General features: G+C 45.8%; 1 protein-coding gene across 1 annotated transcript in view; it reads left to right on the top strand.

The window, feature by feature from the left end:
• LOC309553865 (poly(3-hydroxybutyrate) depolymerase-like) overlaps positions 1-23,132 on the top strand; it is a gene marked incomplete at its 5' end in the record, with an annotated part of 61,697 nt that overhangs the window by 1,665 nt on the left and 36,900 nt on the right. The window contains one exon of the mRNA XM_082255344.1: positions 4,773-4,892. Coding sequence (XP_082111470.1) covers positions 4,773-4,892 — 120 coding nt within the window. The remainder of the gene's footprint in view (positions 1-4,772; positions 4,893-23,132) is intronic.

The raw sequence follows: 23,132 nt of genomic DNA on the forward strand, positions 1-23,132 counted from the left end.
TATCTCCATCCACCCCAAATGCCCACCCTAGCACTATCTATCCCAAACACCCATCCAACCTCCAAACACTCCAAATGCCCACCCCAGCTCCATCCACCCCCCCCCATCCAGCTCCATTCACCCCATATGCCCACCCCAGCTCCATCCACCCCAAATGCCCCCTTTTGGGGGGCGCAAACAGAAAAATGTAATAGGCATTGCTTTGCGGCAAAAAACGCTGTAAAAAATTGCGTGACTTTGAGGTCACAAAAGTTTGAAAGGGGCCATCAGTAATCAAGGTATAGTGTGCCCCCTTCAATGCAGAGTGACCAGCGTGCTCCCTTTCAATGCAGAGAGACCAGCGTGCCCCCTTCAATGCAGAATGACCAGCGTGCCCCCTTCAATGCAGAATGACCAGCGTGCCCCCTTCAATGCAGACAGACCAGCGTGCCCCTTTCAATGCAGAGTGACCAGCGTGCCGTGCCCCCATTCAATGCAGAGTGACCAGCATGCCGTGCCCCCATTCAATGCAGAGAGACCAGCGTGCCCCCTTTCAATGCAAAATAACCAGCGTGACCACTTTCAATGCAGAATGATCAGTGTGCCCCCTTTCAATGCAGAGTGACCAGCGTGCCGTGCCCCCATTCAATGCAGAGTGACCAGCATGCCGTGCCCCCCTTCAATGCAGAGAAACCAGCGTGCCCCCTTTCCATGCAGAATGACCAGCGTGACCCCTTTCAATGCAGAATTACCAGCGTGACCCCTTTCAATGCAGAATGACCAGTGTGCCCCCTTTCAATGCAGAGTGACCAGCATGCCGTGCCCCCATTCAATGCAGAGTGACCAGCATGCAGTGCCCCCCTTCAATGCAGAGAAACCAGCGTGCCCCCTTTCCATGCAGAATGACCAGCGTGACCCCTTTCAATGCAGAATGACCAGCGTGACCCCTTTCAATGCAGAATAACCAGCGTGACCCCTTTCAATGCAGAATAACCAGCGTGACCCCTTTCAATGCAGAATGACCAGCGTGACCCCTTTCAATTCAGAATGACCGGCATGACCCCTTTCAATGCAGAATGACCCCTTTCAATGCAGAATAACCAGCGTAACCCCTTAATGTAGAATGACCAGCGTGACCCCTTAATGCAGAATGACCAGTGTGACCCCTTAATTTAGAATGACCAGTGTGACCCCTTAATGCAGAATGACCAGTGTGACCCCTTAATGCAGAATGACCAGTGTGACCCCTTAATTTAGAATGACCAGTGTGACCCCTTAATGCAGAATGACCAGTGTGACCCCTTAATGCAGAATGACCAGTGTGACCCCCTTAATGTAGAATGACCAGCGTGACCCCTTAATTTAGAATGACCAGTGTGACCCCTTAATTTAGAATGACCAGTGTGACCCCTTAATTTAGAATGACCAGTGTGACCCCTTAATGTAGAATGACCAGCGTGCCGTGCCCCCCCACCCGAGACCGGTGCACTTACCTGTCCCTCTGTCCCCCACGTCTCCTCGAGTCCTCCTTCTGCCTCCTCGGCCAATGCCATCGCAACGGAAGACGAGGGCGGAGCTGGGAGGAGGAGGGGGCGGGCGGCAGAAGAGATGGACACGGAAGACGAGGGCGGAGCTGGGAGGAGGAGGGGAGGGCAGCAGCGGAGATGGACAGGACACGGAAGACGAGGGCGGAGCTGGGAGGTGAGTAGCAGCACAGCGAACCAATCAGGTGTGCAGGCACGCATGATTGGTTAGCTGTGCAGCGGCTCACGGCGCCGCTGCCGCTCACCGCGCTCAGTCACACAGTGACAGTCACAGAGAACTTGCGGCACAGGCGCCCCCTCGTTCAGCTAGCGCGAGCGGGGTGGCAACAGGGGTGGCAAGCATGTCGTCTGGCGTGGCAATTGCCACCCCAGCTAGCCCTCTGGCTCCGCCACTGGCAAGGAACCTCCATTATGCTTTACTGTTGCCCATAGACACTCATTTTTATACTGCTCTCTAGCCCTTTGGCAAACAAGCTGTCTCCTGCTACAGCCTAATATTTCAAATTTTGACTCACCAGTCCAGACTCCAGAGCACCTATTGCTATTTTTCTGCACTCCGGTTCCTTTTTGTTTTTTCTGCAATGTTGTGTTGCCTAGCCTTGTTTCCATGCTGGAAGCGCAGTTATTCCATTAGGACCTCTTCTGGCCAGACTTGTCCAGACAGTAGATGGGTGTAACTGGGTCCCACTGGTTTCCACCAGTTCTGTGCTGATGGAACTGCTGGACATCTTCTGATATCGAAGGGAAGTAAGCATGATGCTTTTATCTGTAGTATTAAGTTTCCTTTTCAGACCACTGCGTCTACAGTCCTCAACATTGTCCGTTTCTTCAAAAGAGCTTGAACAGCTCATCTTGAAACCTCAGTCTGCTTTGAAATCTTTGCCTAGGAGAGACCTTGCTGATAAATTATAACTACCTTGTGTCTTGTTGCTGTGCTCATTCTTGCCATGGTGCATGACCTGTGACATAAAACTGTCTTCCACAGCTTTTTCTGTTTCAGTTAATGACTGTGTTTCAACCTACAAATGAAATGAATGATCATTTGCACCTGCATGGTATAATTGGTTAATCATACACCTGACTCTAATCCTAAAAAATCCCTGGCTTTGTACAAGTCTACAAAATGTGCAAGTGTAAGAAGTGATGCTGGTTGGAAGCCAAAGGGTAGTCAAACTAAATATTGATTAGTAGATTTTTCTTCTGTTTGTTCACTTTGTATTTTGTAAAATTGATAAAAATAAACAACTGAAATATATATTCTTGAATGCATGTTTACATTACAGACAGTGGTGGCTGGTGTACTGAGGGCGCAGGGGCACCACCCCCCCCCCCCCATCCATGCGTCCGGCCCCCTAATCTGCATGCAGGGGCGCCGGATGCATGGAGTTCAATGGGGCTTTTTTTTTTTGGCATCACCTGATTAGAGCCAGAGACTCTAAAAGGGTGATGCAAAGGGTGGACCCGGGGCGCAGAGCAGTGCATCCCGAGCCCACCCATTGTGTGACAATAGCGAATGGAAATTTGCTATTGTCACACCGATCCTCCTCCTGGCCAATCAGGAAGCGCGTCCGATACGCGCTTCCTGATTGGCCGCAAGGCAAACCCCATGCCATTGGCCGAGGAGGAGGTGGGAGCGGGAGGACTGGAGGAGACGCACCGCCGGGACCGAGGAGAAGCCGACGCCGAGAAACTGATGAGAAGCCGCCGCTGCTGCTCCAGGTAAGTAAGGGGGCATCTCTGCATTGGGGGAATGTATGCTGGTCACTGCATTGAAAGGGGCACGCACGCTGATCTCTGCATTGGGGGCATGTATGCTGGTCACTGTATTGAAGGGGGCATGCACGCTGGTCACTCCATTGGGGGCATGTATGCTGGTCACTGCATTGGGGGAATATATGCTGGTCACTGCATTGGGGGCAGGTATGCTGGTCACTGCATTGGGGGCAGGTATGCTGGTCACTGCATTGAACAGGGCACGCACGCTGTTCACTGCATTGGGGGGCATGTACGCTGGTCACTGCATTGGGGGCATGTATGCTGGTCACTGCATTGGGGGAATGTATGCTGGTCACTGCATTGAAGGGGGCACGCTGGTCACTGCATTGAAGGGGGCATGTATGCTGGTCTCAGCATTGAAGGGGGCATGTATGCTGGTCACTGCATTGAAGGGGGCATGTACGCTGGTCACTGCATTGAAGGGGGCATGTACGCTGGTCACTGCATTGAAAGGGGGCATGTACGCTGGTCACTGCATTGAAGGGGGCATGTACGCTGGTCACTGCATTGAAAGGGGGCATGTACGCTGGTCACTGCATTGAAAGGGGGCATGTACGCTGGTCACTGCATTGAAGGGGGCATGTACGCTGGTCACTGCATTGAAGGGGGCATGTATGCTAGTCACTGCATTGAAGGGGGCATGTACGCTGGTCACTGCATTTAAGGGGGCACGCTGGTCACTGTGCATTGAAAGGGGCATGTACGCTGGTCACTGCATTGAAAGGGGGCATGTACGCTGGTCACTGCATTGAAAGGGGGCATGTACGCTGGTCACTGCATTGAAAGGGGGCATGTACGCTGGTCACTGCATTGAAGGGGGCATGTACGCTGGTCACTGCATTGAAGGGGGCATGTACGCTGGTCACTGCATTGAAGGGGGCATGTACGCTGGTCACTACATTGAAAGGGGGCACGCTGGTCACTGTACATTGAAAGGGGCATGTACGCTTGTCACTGCATTGAAAGGGGGCACGCTGGTCACTGTGCATTGAAAGGGGGCACGCTGGTCACTGTGCATTGAAAGGGGGCACGCTGGTCACTCTGCATTGAAAGGGGGCACGCTGGTCTCTCTGCATTGGAAGGGGGCACACTATACCTTAATTACTGAAGGCCCCTTTCACACTTTTGCGACCTCAAAGTCATGCAATTTTTACAGTGTTTTTTGCCGCAAAGCAATGCCTATTACATTTTTCTGTTTGAGCCCCCCCCCCCAAAAATTTTGAGCACCAGCCTCCACTGATTACAGCAGGGGTCTCAAACTGGCAGCCCTAAAGCTGTTGCAGAACTATCATTCCTCTGCCTATGGAAGCCATGCATCACGGGAATTGTAGTTCTGCAACAGCTGGAGGGCCACATATGTTTTATGATTTATTGACTATTTGCATATTTGATATTAGCTATTGTAATTGCTGTTAACATTTCCTTTTATGTTGGCTTGCTATCGTATGTATCTGATCCATTTAATTTTCGCAGGCTCATACAATTTGGATCCTGCCATCTCAGTATCTGGATTATCATCAGGATCATATATGGCCAATCAGTTCCATGTTGCTCAGTCTAAGAAGGTCATTGGAGCAGCTCTCTTTGCTGGAGGTATGTCTTCAATAGCTCTCAAAATGTAATAAATAGAAGAATTTTTTACTAAATGCATGATTTATTAATTCTGTCGGTTGAAAATGTAAAAAGTCAATATTTATGTTTGCTAGCAAATGTAGAAATTATTTTTTTCCCCCTAAAATGCTTATACATCAATAGTGAAACAATCTTGGGATTTTATGTATTTAAAGTAGATCATAAACTCAATTAATTAAATCTGAAATAACCTTTAACCTGTTAGGGTAATTTGAAAAATAATTACCAATATTTTAAAATCAGTCATTTTAAATCAAATAATTGTTGTTGATCCCGCCATGAAGGTCCTTGTTGAGGCACCTTCTCTTATAAGGTGACAATGCTGTATCCCAGTCTCCCAATTTTGTTGCCACCCTGTCACATGGGTTTTCAATGGAGTATAGAGGTGGTCATTTCAGCACACATTACAAGGGCATGGTCTACTGTTGTCACCTGCTGTCTAGTGCATGAAAAAGTGGCAGCAAAGGTGTCAGCAGCACTGAGATGCAATAAAGTATGATAAAAATGGAAAACAAGTTATTTATTAAAAAAAGTGAAATTGTTTATAATACACATTGCTTAGCAAAAAATTACTATGAGTTTACATTTGCTGTTATAGTGTGTAGCATAGTGTAGCACTCAACAACATCAACAAAATGTTTACAAATTTTTATTAACAAATGTTAAAAAATGTAGCAAATTTATAATATACACAAAACATTTCAAAGTAAAGAGGAGGGCATAGCATTTAAACAACAAGGTTGGCACAATTCACTACTTTACCTGGTTACAATTTTGTGATATACTGTAAGTAACAAGTAATCATAGGAAAATAAATAAAATTACTCAACTGAATGGGAGCAGGGGAAGTGCAGGAAAAAGTCAACTATCAAAAGAAAAATTATTTTAAATTCTTTTAAAAATGTTCACTTCTGCTTCTCACAGTAGTTACTGTTACCTTTGGCTGGGGCTCTGGCTTAAAGTGGAACTAAGTATTTTTTTTTTTTAAATTGCGAGCAGGCAGGTTATTTTTGAATGTTTCTTCCGCAATAAAAAAAAAAAACAACTTGTCTGCTTACAGTCTTTCTTAGAATGTTCTCTGAAATTTAAAAAATTTAAATTGAGAAAATGTAAAATTAAAAAAAAAATAAAAATAAGGTCATTTTGAAATTGATGACAGCAACACCTCTCAAAAAAGTTGGGACAGGGCAACAAAAAGCTGGTAAATTGATGCTGGCCATGCACAATACGAAAAATTGTTCTAACTCATTTTTGAAAAACTAACACTCGGCCGTGAGTGCAGACGATAGTGCCATCATGTAATGACCGATGAATCATTTAGTGGACATAAATTAATCCGTTTTTTTGTTAGTTTTTTTCACATATACCTAGTGCAAACAGTTTGGATGAGAAACACATTAACCTTTCAATCTATTGTTCGTTCGGCAGAAAATTTCCAAACTTGTCCTTTGTTTTTATTTGGGCTCACAAAACGCCACAACTGATTACCGATTTGAGCCTATTAACTGGCTGATAAACTTTTTTGTATAGAGTATGGCCACCATAAGTGTTACTAACAAAGAAGTGTTGGAAGGACATTTATCTAATTAGATTAATTGGCAATGGGTCTGTAACATGATTGGGTATAAAAATGCATCTTATAGAGTCACGGTGTCTCAGAAGTAAAGATGGGCAGAGGTTTACCAATCTGTGAAAAGCTGCATCTAAAAATTGTCGAACACTTTCAGTATATTGTTCCTCAACCTAAAATTGCAAGCTTTAAATACAGTATCTCACAAAAGTGAGTACCCCCCTCACATTTTTTAAATATGTTATTATATCTTTTTATGTGACAACACTGAAGAAATTACACTTTGCTACAATGTAAAGTGGTGAGTTTATAGCTTGTATAACAGTGTAAATTTACTGTCCTCTGAAAATAGCTCAACACGCAGCCATTAATGTCTAAACTGCAGGCAACAAAAGTAAATACACCCCTAAGTTGAAATGTCCAAATTGGGCCCAAAGTGTCAATATTTTGTGTGGCCACCATTATTTTCCAGCACTGCCTTAACCCTCTTGGGCATGGAGTTCACCAGAGCTTCACAGGTTGCCACTGGAGTCTTCCACTCCTCCATGACAACATCACAGAGCTGGTGGATGTTAGAGACCTTGCGCTCCTCCACCTTCCATTTGAGGATGCCCCACAGATGCTCAATAGGGTTTAGGTCTGGAGACATGCTTGGCCAGTCCATCGCGTTTACCCTCAGCTTCTTTAGCAAGGCAGTGGTCGTCTTGGAGGTGTATTTGGGGTCATTATCATGTTGGAATACTGCCTTGCAGCCCAGTCTCTGAAGGGAGGGGATCATGCTCTGCTTCAGTATGTGACATGTTACATGTTGGCATTCATGGTTACCTCAATGAACTGTAGCTCTCCAGTGGCGGCAGCATTCATACAGCCCCAGACCATGACACTCCAACCACCATGCTTGACAGTAGGCAGCACACACTTGTCTTTGTAATCCTCATCTTGGTGCCACCACACAGGCTTGACACCATCTGAACCAAAAATGTTTATCTTGGTCCCATCAGACCACAGGACATGGTTCCAGCAATCCATATCCTTAGTCTGCTTGTCTTCAGCAAACTGTTTTTGGGCTTTCTTGTGCATCAACTTCAGAAGAGGCTTAGCGGCTTCCTTCTGGGATGACAGCCATGCAGACCAATTTGATGAAGTGTGTTGCGTATGGTCTGAGCACTGACAGGCTGATCCCCCCACCCCTTCAACCTCTGCTGCATTGCTGGCAGCACTCATATGTCTATTTCCCAAAGACAACCTCTGGATATGACGCTGAGCACATGCACTCAACTGCTTTGATCCACCATGGCGATTCCTGTTCTGAGTGGAACCTGGCCTGTTAACCTCCCTGGCGGTAACCCCGAGCAAACACATTACACATTTTATATTATATATATATATATATGCATATATATATATATATATATATATATATATATATATATATATATATATATGCATATATATATATATATATATATATATATATACATACATATATATATATATATATATATATATATATATATATATATATATATATATATATATGTGTATATATGTATATATATATATGCACACACACACACATATATATATATATATATATATATATAAAAAATTATATTATTGATTCGATTATAATTCATGCATATATATACACACACACACACACATATATATATATATATATATATATATATATATATATATATATATATATATATATACACACATATATATATATATATAATATATATCGCATGAATTATAATCTAATCAATAATATAATTTTATTATATATATTATATAATAAAATTATATTATTGATTCGATTATAATTCATGCGTTTGTGTTTCAAATTTATCACATCTGGGATGTCTACTAGAGTCTTGTTTTGGTCAGGTTTAAGTCAGTAATTACTAAGAATTGTAGGCCTATAATTCATAACTAGTGTTGAGCGAACACGGACTGTATTATTCGTGTTCGTACCGAATAATTGGATTTTTTGTACCCGAACACGGACACGGACACTTTACTGTATGTTCGGGTAAAAATCCGTGTTCGGTCGTTTTATTTCCGGGTTTTGCATGCTTTGGCGCTCTTTTCATGGCGGGCTTTCAACAGCCAATCAACAATCGTTTAACTGGTGTGCCTTAAGCCATCCCAGCCATGCCTGCAAATGTCTCAGTAGCTGTGATTGGCCGTCTGAAGCATGTGACCAAGTCTTTATAAGTTCGAGGCAGCCGCAGCGGCGTCATTATGCTGCTTAGATTCAGGGACAGAGAGCACACATCAACGTGCTGGCTGCTGATTAGGGAAAGATAGGCAGGAAAAAACCATTTGTGTCCGGATAGAATTGAGGGACAGGTCGGAGTGTTTAGGCAGGGCGAGTTGTAGGCATTTTAGGGATAGAGTCTGCTGAATTATATAGGGTCAGTGTCTTCTACAAACTACAATCGATATTGCTGTGTGGGGGGTGGGGTGAATCTGCACTCAATCCTGATCTACGATCTCTTCTCAATCCTGTTAGGGACAGAGTCTGCTGAATTTTAGGGAAACTGTGTTCTACAAACTACAATCGATATTGCTGTGTGGGGGGTGGGGTGAATCTGCACTCAATCCTGATCTACGATCTCTTCTCAATCCTGTTAGGGACAGAGTCTGCTGAATTTTAGGGAAACTGTGTTCTACAAACTACAATCGATATTGCTGTGTGGGGGGTGGGGTGAATCTGCACTCAATCCTGATCTACGATCTCTTCTCAATCCTGTTAGGGACAGAGTCTGCTGAATTTTAGGGAAACTGTGTTCTACAAACTACAATCGATATTGCTGTGTGGTGTGGGATTGGAGATAGGCAGGTGTCAGTGATCCACATCCATTTTTCTGTGTGTGAGCTGCAGTGAACACAATCTTTTTGGGCTGCAGTGAACACAATCTTTTTGGGCTGCAGTGAACACAATCTTTTTGGGCTGCAGTGAACACAATCTTTTTGGGCTGCAGTGAACACAATCTTTTTGGGCTGCAGTGAACACAATCTTTTTGGGGTGCAGTGAACAAAATCTTTTTGGGGTGCAGTGAACACAATCCTTTTTGGTGTGCAGTGAACACAATCTTTGTGGGGTGCAGTGAACAAAATCCTTTGTGGGGTGCAGTGAACACAATCTTTTTGGGGTGCAGTGAACAAAATCCTTTTTGGGGTGCAGTGAACAACATCCTTTTTGGGGTGCAGTGAACACAATCTTTTTGGGGTGCAGTGAACAAAATCCTTTGTGGGGTGCAGTGAACACAATCTTTTTGGGGTGCAGTGAACACAATCTTTTTGGGGTGGAGTGAACAACATCCTTTTTGGGGTGCAGTGAACAAAATCCTTTTTGGGGTGCAGTGAACAAAATCATTTTTGGGGTGCAGTGAACACAATCTTTTTGGGGTGCAGTGAACACAATCTTTGTGGGGTGCAGTGAACACAATCTTTTTGGGGTGGAGTGAACAACATCCTTTTTGGGGTGCAGTGAACAACATCCTTTTTGGGGTGCAGTGAACACAATCTTTTTGGGGTGCAGTGAACACAATCTTTGTGGGGTACAGTGAACAGAATCTTTGTGGGGTGCAGTGAACAAAATCTTTGGGGGGTACAGTGAACACAATCTTTGTGAGGTGCAGTGAACACAATCTTTGTGGGGTGCAGTGAACACAATCATTGTGGGGTGCAGTGAACTCAATCTTTGTGGGGTACAGTGAACACAATCTCATACTGAAGGTTTGAGGGTGCTGCCTGTTCCATACTCCCCCTACTCCTCATCTAGCCTTTTAGGGGTACAAACAATAGTAATTGGGGCCTAGTGTGGTTGTGTACGTGTGATATACATACACTTTTTTGGGATCATATTTTCTATTCCGCTATTTAATCAAAAACCTTTGGGGATCAGTTAAATTGGGGGATAGTCTGTGTTGGTACGTGTGAGAGAGATCCACCTTTCCAAGTTGTTGGGGTTCATCTCATACTTCTGAAGGTTTGAGGGTGCTGCCTGTTCCATACTCCCCCCTACTCCTAGCCTTTTAGGGGTACAAACAATAGTAATTGGGGCCTAGTGTGGTTGTGTACGTGTGATATACATACACTTTTTTGGGATCATATTTTCTATTCCGCTATTTAATCAAAAACCTCTGGGGATCAGTTAAATTGGGGGATAGTCTGTGTTGGTACGTGTGAGAGAGATCCACCTTTCCAAGTTGTTGGGGTTCATCTCATACTTCTGAAGGTTTGAGGGTGCTGCCTGTTCCATACTCCCCCTACTCCTAGCCTTTTAGGGGTACAAACAATAGTAATTGGGGCCTAGTGTGGTTGTGTACGTGTGATATACATACACTTTTTTGGGATCATATTTTCTATTCCGCTATTTAATCAAAAACCTCTGGGGATCAGTTAAATTGGGGGATAGTCTGTGTTGGTACGTGTGAGAGAGATCCACCTTTCCAAGTTGTTGGGGTTCATCTCATACTTCTGAAGGTTTGAGGGTGCTGCCTGTTCCATACTCCCCCTACTCCTAGCCTTTTAGGGGTACAAACAATAGTAATTGGGGCCTAGTGTGGTTGTGTACGTGTGATATACATACACTTTTTTGGGATCATATTTTCTATTCCGCTATTTAATCAAAAACCTCTGGGGATCAGTTAAATTGGGGGATAGTCTGTGTTGGTACGTGTGAGAGAGATCCACCTTTCCAAGTTGTTGGGGTTCATCTCATACTTCTGAAGGTTTGAGGGTGCTGCCTGTTCCATACTCCCCCTACTCCTAGCCTTTTAGGGGTACAAACAATAGTAATCGGGGCCTAGTGTGGTTGTGTACGTGTGATATACATACACTTTTTTGGGATCATATTTTCTATTCCGCTATTTAATCAAAAACCTTTGGGGATCAGTTAAATTGGGGGATAGTCTGTGTTGGTACGTGTGAGAGAGATCCACCTTTCCAAGTTGTTGGGGTTCATCTCATACTTCTGAAGGTTTGAGGGTGCTGCCTGTTCCATACTCCCCCTACTCCTAGCCTTTTAGGGGTACAAACAATAGTAATTGGGGCCTAGTGTGGTTGTGTACGTGTGATATACATACACTTTTTTGGGATCATATTTTCTATTCCGCTATTTAATCAAAAACCTCTGGGGATCAGTTAAATTGGGGGATAGTCTGTGTTGGTACGTGTGAGAGAGATCCACCTTTCCAAGTTGTTGGGGTTCATCTCATACTTCTGAAGGTTTGAGGGTGCTGCCTGTTCCATACTCCCCCTACTCCTAGCCTTTTAGGGGTACAAACAATAGTAATTGGGGCCTAGTGTGGTTGTGTACGTGTGATATACATACACTTTTTTGGGATCATATTTTCTATTCCGCTATTTAATCAAAAACCTTTGGGGATCAGTTAAATTGGGGGATAGTCTGTGTTGGTACGTGTGAGAGAGATCCACCTTTCCAAGTTGTTGGGGTTCATCTCATACTTCTGAAGGTTTGAGGGTGCTGCCTGTTCCATACTCCCCCTACTCCTAGCCTTTTAGGGGTACAAACAATAGTAATTGGGGCCTAGTGTGGTTGTGTACGTGTGATATACATACACTTTTTTGGGATCATATTTTCTATTCCGCTATTTAATCAAAAACCTTTGGGGATCAGTTAAATTGGGGGATAGTCTGTGTTGGTACGTGTGAGAGAGATCCACCTTTCCAAGTTGTTGGGGTTCATCTCATACTTCTGAAGGTTTGAGGGTGCTGCCTGTTCCATACTCCCCCCTACTCCTAGCCTTTTAGGGGTACAAACAATAGTAATTGGGGCCTAGTGTGGTTGTGTACGTGTGATATACATACACTTTTTTGGGATCATATTTTCTATTCCGCTATTTAATCAAAAACCTCTGGGGATCAGTTAAATTGGGGGATAGTCTGTGTTGGTACGTGTGAGAGAGATCCACCTTTCCAAGTTGTTGGGGTTCATCTCATACTTCTGAAGGTTTGAGGGTGCTGCCTGTTCCATACTCCCCCTACTCCTAGCCTTTTAGGGGTACAAACAATAGTAATTGGGGCCTAGTGTGGTTGTGTACGTGTGATATACATACACTTTTTTGGGATCATATTTTCTATTCCGCTATTTAATCAAAAACCTCTGGGGATCAGTTAAATTGGGGGATAGTCTGTGTTGGTACGTGTGAGAGAGATCCACCTTTCCAAGTTGTTGGGGTTCATCTCATACTTCTGAAGGTTTGAGGGTGCTGCCTGTTCCATACTCCCCCTACTCCTAGCCTTTTAGGGGTACAAACAATAGTAATTGGGGCCTAGTGTGGTTGTGTACGTGTGATATACATACACTTTTTTGGGATCATATTTTCTATTCCGCTATTTAATCAAAAACCTCTGGGGATCAGTTAAATTGGGGGATAGTCTGTGTTGGTACGTGTGAGAGAGATCCACCTTTCCAAGTTGTTGGGGTTCATCTCATACTTCTGAAGGTTTGAGGGTGCTGCCTGTTCCATACTCCCCCTACTCCTAGCCTTTTAGGGGTACAAACAATAGTAATTGGGGCCTAGTGTGGTTGTGTACGTGTGATATACATACACTTTTTTGGGATCATATTTTCTATTCCGCTATTTAATCAAAAACCTTTGGGGATCAGTTAAATTGGGGGATAGTCTGTGTTGGTACGTGTGAGAGAGATCCACCTTTCCAAGTTGTTGGGGTTCATCTCATACTTCTGAAGGTTTGAGGGTGCTGCCTGTTCCATACTCCCCCTACTCCTAGCCTTTTAGGGGTACAAACAATAGTAATTGGGGCCTAGTGTGGTTGTGTACGTGTGATATACATACACTTTTTTGGGATCATATTTTCTATTCCGCTATTTAATCAAAAACCTCTGGGGATCAGTTAAATTGGGGGATAGTCTGTGTTGGTACGTGTGAGAGAGATCCACCTTTCCAAGTTGTTGGGGTTCATCTCATACTTCTGAAGGTTTGAGGGTGCTGCCTGTTCCATACTCCCCCTACTCCTAGCCTTTTAGGGGTACAAACAATAGTAATTGGGGCCTAGTGTGGTTGTGTACGTGTGATATACATACACTTTTTTGGGATCATATTTTCTATTCCGCTATTTAATCAAAAACCTTTGGGGATCAGTTAAATTGGGGGATAGTCTGTGTTGGTACGTGTGAGAGAGATCCACCTTTCCAAGTTGTTGGGGTTCATCTCATACTTCTGAAGGTTTGAGGGTGCTGCCTGTTCCATACTCCCCCTACTCCTAGCCTTTTAGGGGTACAAACAATAGTAATTGGGGCCTAGTGTGGTTGTGTACGTGTGATATACATACACTTTTTTGGGATCATATTTTCTATTCCGCTATTTAATCAAAAACCTTTGGGGATCAGTTAAATTGGGGGATAGTCTGTGTTGGTACGTGTGAGAGAGATCCACCTTTCCAAGTTGTTGGGGTTCATCTCATACTTCTGAAGGTTTGAGGGTGCTGCCTGTTCCATACTCCCCCCTACTCCTAGCCTTTTAGGGGTACAAACAATAGTAATTGGGGCCTAGTGTGGTTGTGTACGTGTGATATACATACACTTTTTTGGGATCATATTTTCTATTCCGCTATTTAATCAAAAACCTCTGGGGATCAGTTAAATTGGGGGATAGTCTGTGTTGGTACGTGTGAGAGAGATCCACCTTTCCAAGTTGTTGGGGTTCATCTCATACTTCTGAAGGTTTGAGGGTGCTGCCTGTTCCATACTCCCCCTACTCCTAGCCTTTTAGGGGTACAAACAATAGTAATTGGGGCCTAGTGTGGTTGTGTACGTGTGATATACATACACTTTTTTGGGATCATATTTTCTATTCCGCTATTTAATCAAAAACCTCTGGGGATCAGTTAAATTGGGGGATAGTCTGTGTTGGTACGTGTGAGAGAGATCCACCTTTCCAAGTTGTTGGGGTTCATCTCATACTTCTGAAGGTTTGAGGGTGCTGCCTGTTCCATACTCCCCCTACTCCTAGCCTTTTAGGGGTACAAACAATAGTAATTGGGGCCTAGTGTGGTTGTGTACGTGTGATATACATACACTTTTTTGGGATCATATTTTCTATTCCGCTATTTAATCAAAAACCTTTGGGGATCAGTTAAATTGGGGGATAGTCTGTGTTGGTACGTGTGAGAGAGATCCACCTTTCCAAGTTGTTGGGGTTCATCTCATACTTCTGAAGGTTTGAGGGTGCTGCCTGTTCCATACTCCCCCTACTCCTAGCCTTTTAGGGGTACAAACAATAGTAATTGGGGCCTAGTGTGGTTGTGTACGTGTGATATACATACACTTTTTTGGGATCATATTTTCTATTCCGCTATTTAATCAAAAACCTTTGGGGATCAGTTAAATTGGGGGATAGTCTGTGTTGGTACGTGTGAGAGAGATCCACCTTTCCAAGTTGTTGGGGTTCATCTCATACTTCTGAAGGTTTGAGGGTGCTGCCTGTTCCATACCCCCCCTACTCCTCATCTAGCCTTTTAGGGGTACAAACAATAGTAATTGGGGCCTAGTGTGGTTGTGTACGTGCGAGATACATACACTTTTTTTGATCATATTTCCTATTCCGCTATTCAATAAAAACCTTTGAGGATCAATTGAATTGCGGGATAGTCTGTGTCGGTACGTGTGAGAGAGATCCACCTTTCCAAGTTGTTGGGGTTCATCTCATACTTCTGAAGGTTTGAGGGTGCTGCCTGTTCCATACCCCCCCTACTCCTCATCTAGCCTTTTAGGGGTACAAACAATAGTAATTGGGGCCTAGTGTGGTTGTGTACGTGCGAGATACATACACTTTTTTTGATCATATTTCCTATTCCGCTATTCAATAAAAACCTTTGGGGATCAATTAAATTGCGGGATAGTCTGTGTCGGTACGTGTGAGATCCACCTTTCCAAGTTTTTGGGGTTCATCTCATACTTCTGAAGCTTTGAGGGTGCTGCCTGTTCCATACTCCTCCTCCTCCTCATCCATCCTTTTAGGTGTACAAACAATAGTAATTGGGGCCTAGTGTGCTTCTGTACGTGTGAGATACATACACATTTTTTGATCATATTTCCTATTCCGCTATTCAATAAAAACCTTTGGGGATCAATTAAATTGCGGAATAGTCTGTGTCGGTACGTGTGAGATCCACCTTTCCAAGTTTTTGGGGTTCATCTCATACTTCTGAAGCTTTGAGGGTGCTGCCTGTTCCATACTCCTCCTCCTCCTCATCCATCCTTTTAGGTGTACAAACAATAGTAATTGGGGCCTAGTGTGTTTCTGTACGTGTGAGATACATACACTTTTTTTGATCATATTTCCTATTCCGCTATTCAATAAAAACCTTTGGGGATCAATTGAATTGCGGGATAGTCTGTGTCGGTACGTGTGAGAGAGATCCACCTTTCCAAGTTGTTGGGGTTCATCTCATACTTCTGAAGGTTTGAGGGTGCTGCCTGTTCCATACCCCCCCTACTCCTCATCTAGCCTTTTAGGGGTACAAACAATAGTAATTGGGGCCTAGTGTGGTTGTGTACGTGCGAGATACATACACTTTTTTTGATCATATTTCCTATTCCGCTATTCAATAAAAACCTTTGAGGATCAATTGAATTGCGGGATAGTCTGTGTCGGTACGTGTGAGAGAGATCCACCTTTCCAAGTTGTTGGGGTTCATCTCATACTTCTGAAGGTTTGAGGGTGCTGCCTGTTCCATACTCCCCCTACTCCTCATCTAGCCTTTTAGGGGTACAAACAATAGTAATTGGGGCCTAGTGTGGTTGTGTACGTGTGATATACATACACTTTTTTTGGATCATATTTTCTATTCCGCTATTCAATAAAAACCTTTCTAGGGCAAGATCTTAAATTACAGAAATATGAGGAGACCGTCAAATAAGGGCCGTGGCCTGGGTCGTGGTGCTGCTGGTAGAGCTCCTGTTGCAAGGAGAGGACATGGTCGATCTGTGCCAGCTACACGCACAAGTGAAACACCTTCCTCAAGTGTGAGTAGGCGACAGAACCTGCATCAGTATTTGGTAGGGCATCAAACGCCCCTAGAAGTGATGAGGCCAGAACAAGTTGAGGCGATAGTAGATTGGTTTGCTGCTGACAGTGCCTCCAGTTCCTTCACATTGTCTCCCACCCAGTCTACTGCAGAAAGGTCAGAGTTGGCACCTGCAGCCAATGTCCAACCGTCTTTCACCTCACCCCCTTGCAAATCAGGCCAGCAGTCTGAGCCCCAAGCCATACAGCAGTCTCTTATTCTTTTTGAGGACTCTGTCAGCAGGGTTTCCCAGGGCCATCCACCTAGCCCTGCCCCAGAAGTGGAAGAGATTGAGTGCAGCGATGCCCAACCACTTATTCCTCAAGATGAGTACATGCAAGGATCATCGCAGCACGTCTCCGATGATGACGAAACGCAGGTGCCAACTGCTGCGGCGTTCAGCATTGTGGAGACCGACAAGGAGGGCAGGGGTGAAGACTGGGTGGAAGATGATGTGGAGGACGATGAGGTCCTCGACCCCACATGGAATGAACGTCATGCAGGTGAACTGAGTAGTTTGGAGGAAGAGGCGGTGGTCGCACAGAGCCACCAGCACAGCAGAAGAGGGAGCAGGGTGCAGAAGCGGAGCGGCCGTGCCCTAGACACTACGCCCGCTACTGCCCAACGCAGCAAGGGAACGAGCGCACCAAAGTCAGCTCAAAGGAGTTCTCTAGCGTGGAAGTTCTTTAGAAAATGTGCTGATGACAGGACACGAGTGGTTTGCACCCTGTGCAATCAGAGCTTGAAGCGAGGCATGAACCTTCTCAACCTGAGCACAACCTGCATGATCAGGCATCTAAGTGCAAAGCACGAGCTGCAGTGGAGTACACACCTTCAAAACCAAGAAACGTCTCTGGCTCATCCTGCTTCCTCTTCTGCTGCAGTCTCGGCCGCTCCAGCCACATCTGTAGTGATACCGGCACCTGCCACCCCGCAAACAGACGATCTGTCAGCAACACCACCACCTGGGTCACCAACAACCATCTCCACAATGTCCCGTGGAAGCGTTCAGCTTTCCATCTCCCAAACACTTGAGAGGAAGAGGAAGTACCCCCCTACCCACCCGCGATCCCTGGCCCTGAATGCCAGCATTTCAAAATTATTGGCCTTTGAAATGCTGTCATTCCGTCTGGTGGAGACGCACAGTTTTAAAAACCTTATGTCGGTGGCTGTCCCACAGTACGTCGTGCCCAGCCGCCACTACTTTTCCAGGCAAGCCATCCCTTCCCTGCACAACCAAGTGGGGGAAAAAATCAGGTGTGCACTGCGCAACGCCATCTGTGCCAAGGTCCACCTAACTACGGATACGTGGACCAGTAAGCACGGTCAGGGGCGTTATATCTCCCTAACGGCACACTGGGTAAATGCAGTGGCGGATGGGCCTGAGGCGGATAGCAATTTGGCGCATGTCCTTCCACCACCGAGGATTGCAGGGCGCTTCAGTTTGCCTCCTGTTCCTAACTCCTCCTACTCCGCTTCCTCATCCTCTACCGCCTCCTCATCCGGACAGCGTAACACCTTCACCACCAACTTCAGCACGGCCAGGGGTAAACGACAGCAAGCAGTTTTACAACTTGCCTGTTTGGGGGACAAACCACACACCGCGCAGGAGTTGTGGAGGAGCATGGAACAGCAGACAAATGAGTGGTTGCTGCCAGCGAGCCTCAAGCCCGGCCTGGTGGTGTGCGATAACGGGAGAAATCTCATAGCAGCTCTGGGCCTAGCCGGTTTGACGCACATCCCTTGCCTGGCGCATGTGCTGAATTTGGTGGTGCAGAGGTTCCTTAAAAACTACCCCGATATGTCAGAGCTGCTGCAGAAAGTGCGGGCCGTTTGTGCGCACTTTCGGCGTTCTCACCCTGCTGCTGCTCGCCTGGCAGCGCTGCAGCGTAACTTCGGCCTTCCCGCTCACCGCCTCATATGTGACGTGCCCACAAGGTGGAACTCCACCTTGCACATGCTGGAAAGACTGTGCGAGCAGCAGCAGGCCATAGTGGAGTTTCAGCTGCAGCACGCACGCGTGAGTCGCTCTGCGGAACAGCACCACTTCACCACCAATAACTGGGCCTCCATGCGAGACCTGTGTGCCTTGTTGCGCTGTTTTGAGTACTCCACCAACATGGCCAGTGGCAATGACGCCGTTCTCAGCTTAACTATCCCACTTCTATGCCTCCTTGAAAAAACAATTCGGGCGATGATGGAAGAGGATGTGGCACAGGATGAGGAGGAGGAGGAGGATGAAGAGGTAACATTTCCAAGGCTTTCAGGGCAGTCATTCGCAAGGGGCTCCGAGGGTGGGTTCCTGCACACGCAAACGCCAGGGACGCAATTGTCCAGCAGGGGCACAGTTCTGGAGGATGAGGAGGATGAGGAGGAGGAGGAGCTGGAGGAGGAGATGGAACCATGTTCACAGCAGGGTGGCACCCAGGCCAGCTCATGGCCATCACTGGTGCGTGGCTGGGGGGATACAGAGGACACGGACCATACACCTCCCACAGAGGACAGCCTTTCGTCGCCTCTGGGCAGCCTGGCACACATGAGCGATTACATGCTGCAGTGTCTCCACAACGACCGCCGAGTTGCCCACATTCTAACTTGTGCTGATTACTGGGTGGCCACGCTGCTGGATCCCCGTTACAAGGACAACGTACCGTCCTTAATTCACTCACTGGAGCGCGATCGCAAGATGCGCGAGTACAAGCGCACGCTGGTAGACGCCATGCTGCTGGCATTCCCATCTGACAGCGGGGCCACAGTGGAAGCACAAGGCAGAGGAGGAGGAGGAGGAGGTCGCCAACGCAACCAGGGCACCGCCAGCACCTCAGAAGGCAGGGTTAGCATGGCCGAAATGTGGAAAAGCTTTGTCAGCACGCCACAACAAACAGCAGCACCAGCAGCTCAGATGGAACGTCTTAGCAGGAGGCAGCATTTTACCAACATGGTGGAGCAGTATGTGTGCACACGCCTACATGTAGTGAATGACGGGTCTGCCCCCTTCAACTTCTGGGTCTCCAAATTGGGCACATGGCCTGAGCTTGCCCTTTACGCCTTGGAGGTGCTGGCGTGCCCTGCAGCCAGTGTATTATCTGAACGGGTATTTAGCACGGCTGGGGGCGTTATAACAGACAAGCGCAGCCGCCTGTCCAGAGACAATGTGGACAAGCTCACGTTCATTAAAATGAACCAGGCATGGATCCCACGGGACTTTTCCGTACCTTATGCAGAATAGCAATGGATACCGACCTTACCCACCCATTGTTCCATTTTTGCTCTTTCTCACTCTTTTGGGGTGTACCCTCATTTAAAATTTGTGAAAAGAAGCAGTGTTGGCTACCTCGTCCTCCTCCTCAGGGCCAGATTAATGTAGGGTCTATTGGAGCTGCAGCTCCAGGCCCCTACCTTTTATATAGGCCCCGGGTTGGCCATATTCACTGTTACCGCTCTTCTGTCACTTGTAAACACAGAAGTCTGGCTTCTATGCTCGCTTCCCCAGGCAGCACCCTCAGAACCTCCCCACACAGCGTGAAGGCCGGACAAGGAGGGACAGTTGGCGATGCATGGATGTGTTTATGGGCTTCAGAGACAGCATCCCATGTTGAATTAGGCATGCATGGCTGCACCCTTCCTCCTCTGGGTGCATGGCAAGGCACGGCCCTAAGGCCCTTCAAAATCCTCAGCACCAAGCCCATGATGCTGTTAATCCGGCCCTGGTCCTCCTCCACCGCCGCTTCCACCTACACCGCCCATAGGTGTGCGCAGCCTATTGCATTAAGGTGTGCACCCCAAAGTTGAAATACACATGCATGTGTTTGCCAGCAGGGAGAGTAATGTATCGGGGCCATGTACCTGTAGGCAAGGAGAAATAGAGCAGAGCAGGTCCCAGGGAGATCTTTCCCATCTCCTCACTGGCAATGCTATGTGCCCTAGGTGATTAGGGTGTGCCCAGGCACACCCAGCACACCCTGTGCGCACGCCTATGTCACCGCCACATCCACCACCACCTCAACCTCCCTCCTACTCCATATGGGCCTCGTCCTTCAGAGATGAAGAAGAACATTGTTTTATTTTTCTGTTTTTTTTTGTTGTTTTAAGTTATTTCCCTATCCACATTTGTTTGCAGAGCACTTGCCATGCTCTTAATTACGTTTTGCTGCCATTTGCAGCACTCTAGCCCTTTCCTTTGGTGTTTTAGAGCCATTTTAGTGCCTTAAAGTTCGGGTCCCCATTGACTTCAATGGGGTTCGGTGTCCGGGAAAAGTTCGGTAAAAGTCCGGGACACGGACCCGGACTTTTTTTTAAAGTTCGGCCGAACCCGTCGAACACGGACATCTAGGTGTCCGCTCAACCCTATTCATAACGCCAAATTTCCATGAAAAGAATTGTACCGCTTTTGGTACAGAATTCCTGACATAATCATACCGCCAGGGAGGTTAAACCGCTGTATGGTCTTAGCCATAGTGCTGCAGCTCAGTTTCAGGGTCTTGGCAATCTTCTTATAGCCTAGGCCATCTTTATGTAGAGCAACAATTCCTTTTTTTTTCAGATCCTCAGAGAGTTCTTTGCCATGAGGTACCATGTTTAACTTCCAGTGACCAGTATGAGAGAGTGAGAGCGATAACGCCAAATTTAACACACCTGCTCCCTGTTCACACCTGAGACCTTGTAACACTAACGAGTCACATTACACGAGGAGGGAAAATGGCTAATTGGGCCCAAATTGGACATTTTAACTTATACTCACTTTTGTTGTTAGCGGTTTAGACATTAATGGCTGTGTGTTGAGTTATTTTGAGGGGACAGCAAATTTACACTGTTATACAAGCTGTACACTCACTACTTTACATTGTAGCAAAGTGTCATTTCTTTCTAGTGTTGTCACATGAAAAGATATAATAAAATATTTGCAAAAATGTGAGGGGTGTACTCACATTTATGAGATTCTGTATATCATCATGTGCAATATATAATATTATCAAAGGATTATGAGAATCTGGAGAAATTTCTGTGTGCAAGAAACAAGGCTAAAACGCAATATTGGATGTCTGTGATCTTTGGGCTCTCAGGTGGCAGTACATTAACCACTTTAGGACCAGAGGATTTTCCTGCTTTACATCCAGGCCACTTTTTGCAACTTGGCACTGTGCGACTTTAACTGACAATTGCCCGGTCACGCAACGCCGTACCCAAACAAAATTTACGTCCTTTTTTCCCACAAACAGAGCTTTCTTTTGGTGGTATTTTATCACCTCTGCGCTTTTCATTTTTTGCGATATTAATAAAAAAATAGCGACAATTTTGAAAAAATAACAATATTTTTCTACTTTGACAGTTAAAAAATATCCAATACTGTATATTCAATTTTTGTCATATATTTAAGCCAAAATGTATTTTTGCGCTATAAACAAAAAAAGAGCGACAATTTTGAAAAAATAACAATATTTTTCACATTTTTTTTATATGAAATTCCCCAAGAAAAAATTTAAAAATCAAAATTTTTTTAACATTTAAGGCCAATTTGTTTTCTGCTACATATGTTTGGTAAAAGAAATCGCAATAGGCGTATTTTGTTTGGTTTGCGCAAAAGTTATCGCAGCTACTAACCACGGGAATTTTAATCATTTTTATTGTTTTTTTTTAACTAGTAATGGTGGCGATCTGGCGGCGATCTGCGATTTTTTTGCGCGACTGCGACATTGCGGCGGACAGATCGGACCCCTAACTGACATTTTTGACACTTTTGGGGGTACCAGTGACATTACTACAGTAATCAGTGCTATAAATATGCACTGTTACTGTAACAATGACACTGGCAGGGAAGGGGTTAACTTTATTGGTGATCAAGAGGTCAAATATATGCCTGGTGCTTACTAACGTGTGTGGGGGGAGGGGACTGTGTGACACAGGCACAGATCGCAGGTTCAGCTATGCTGAATCCTGTAATCTGTCCCTGCCTGTCACTTAGGAGAAAACAAAGAGGGCAGATCTCCTCACTCGATCGCCGATGATCGGGGAAGAGCGGCGGTGATCACCACCTCTCCTCCCCTGGCCCGACTCCCGCTGTGTCTGAATACAGCGGGAGCGAGCCTCCGGCGCCGCGCGCTGCCCACAAGCGCGGTACACGCCGCCCACAAGAAGATATCGAGCCACTTTGCCGAAGTACGCTCCATGTGAGCGGTCGGCAAGTGGTTAAAAACAGACATGATTCTGCAATGGACATCACTGCATGGGCTCAGGAATACTTCTGTAGCACCCTCCTAGGTAGGTGCTAGGTAGAGAGTATAGTTTTGGCTCTGTCTGCCTATCAGAGGAGCAGCAGGCAAAATCTATATTGTTCTCTGCTTAACAGAGAGCAGGATCTGTGAGTCAGGTCTGTTCAGTGTGTGATTCACCTGGCCTCAGGAAGAGTCCCTAGCTGATCCGATGGGGAGGCATGTTGGATACTGGAGGAAACCTGACCAATGACACACAGACTTTTGGTACTGCCCGGGGATTGGCACAGACAGTTTGTCTCGGTGCATTATGGGGTAGGGTATAAAAAGCCACAGGCACATGAGGTAGAG

The sequence above is a fragment of the Pelophylax lessonae genome (assembly GCF_965119305.1).
Source record: "Pelophylax lessonae genome assembly, chromosome: 4".
NCBI classification, from domain to species: Eukaryota; Metazoa; Chordata; class Amphibia; order Anura; family Ranidae; genus Pelophylax; species Pelophylax lessonae.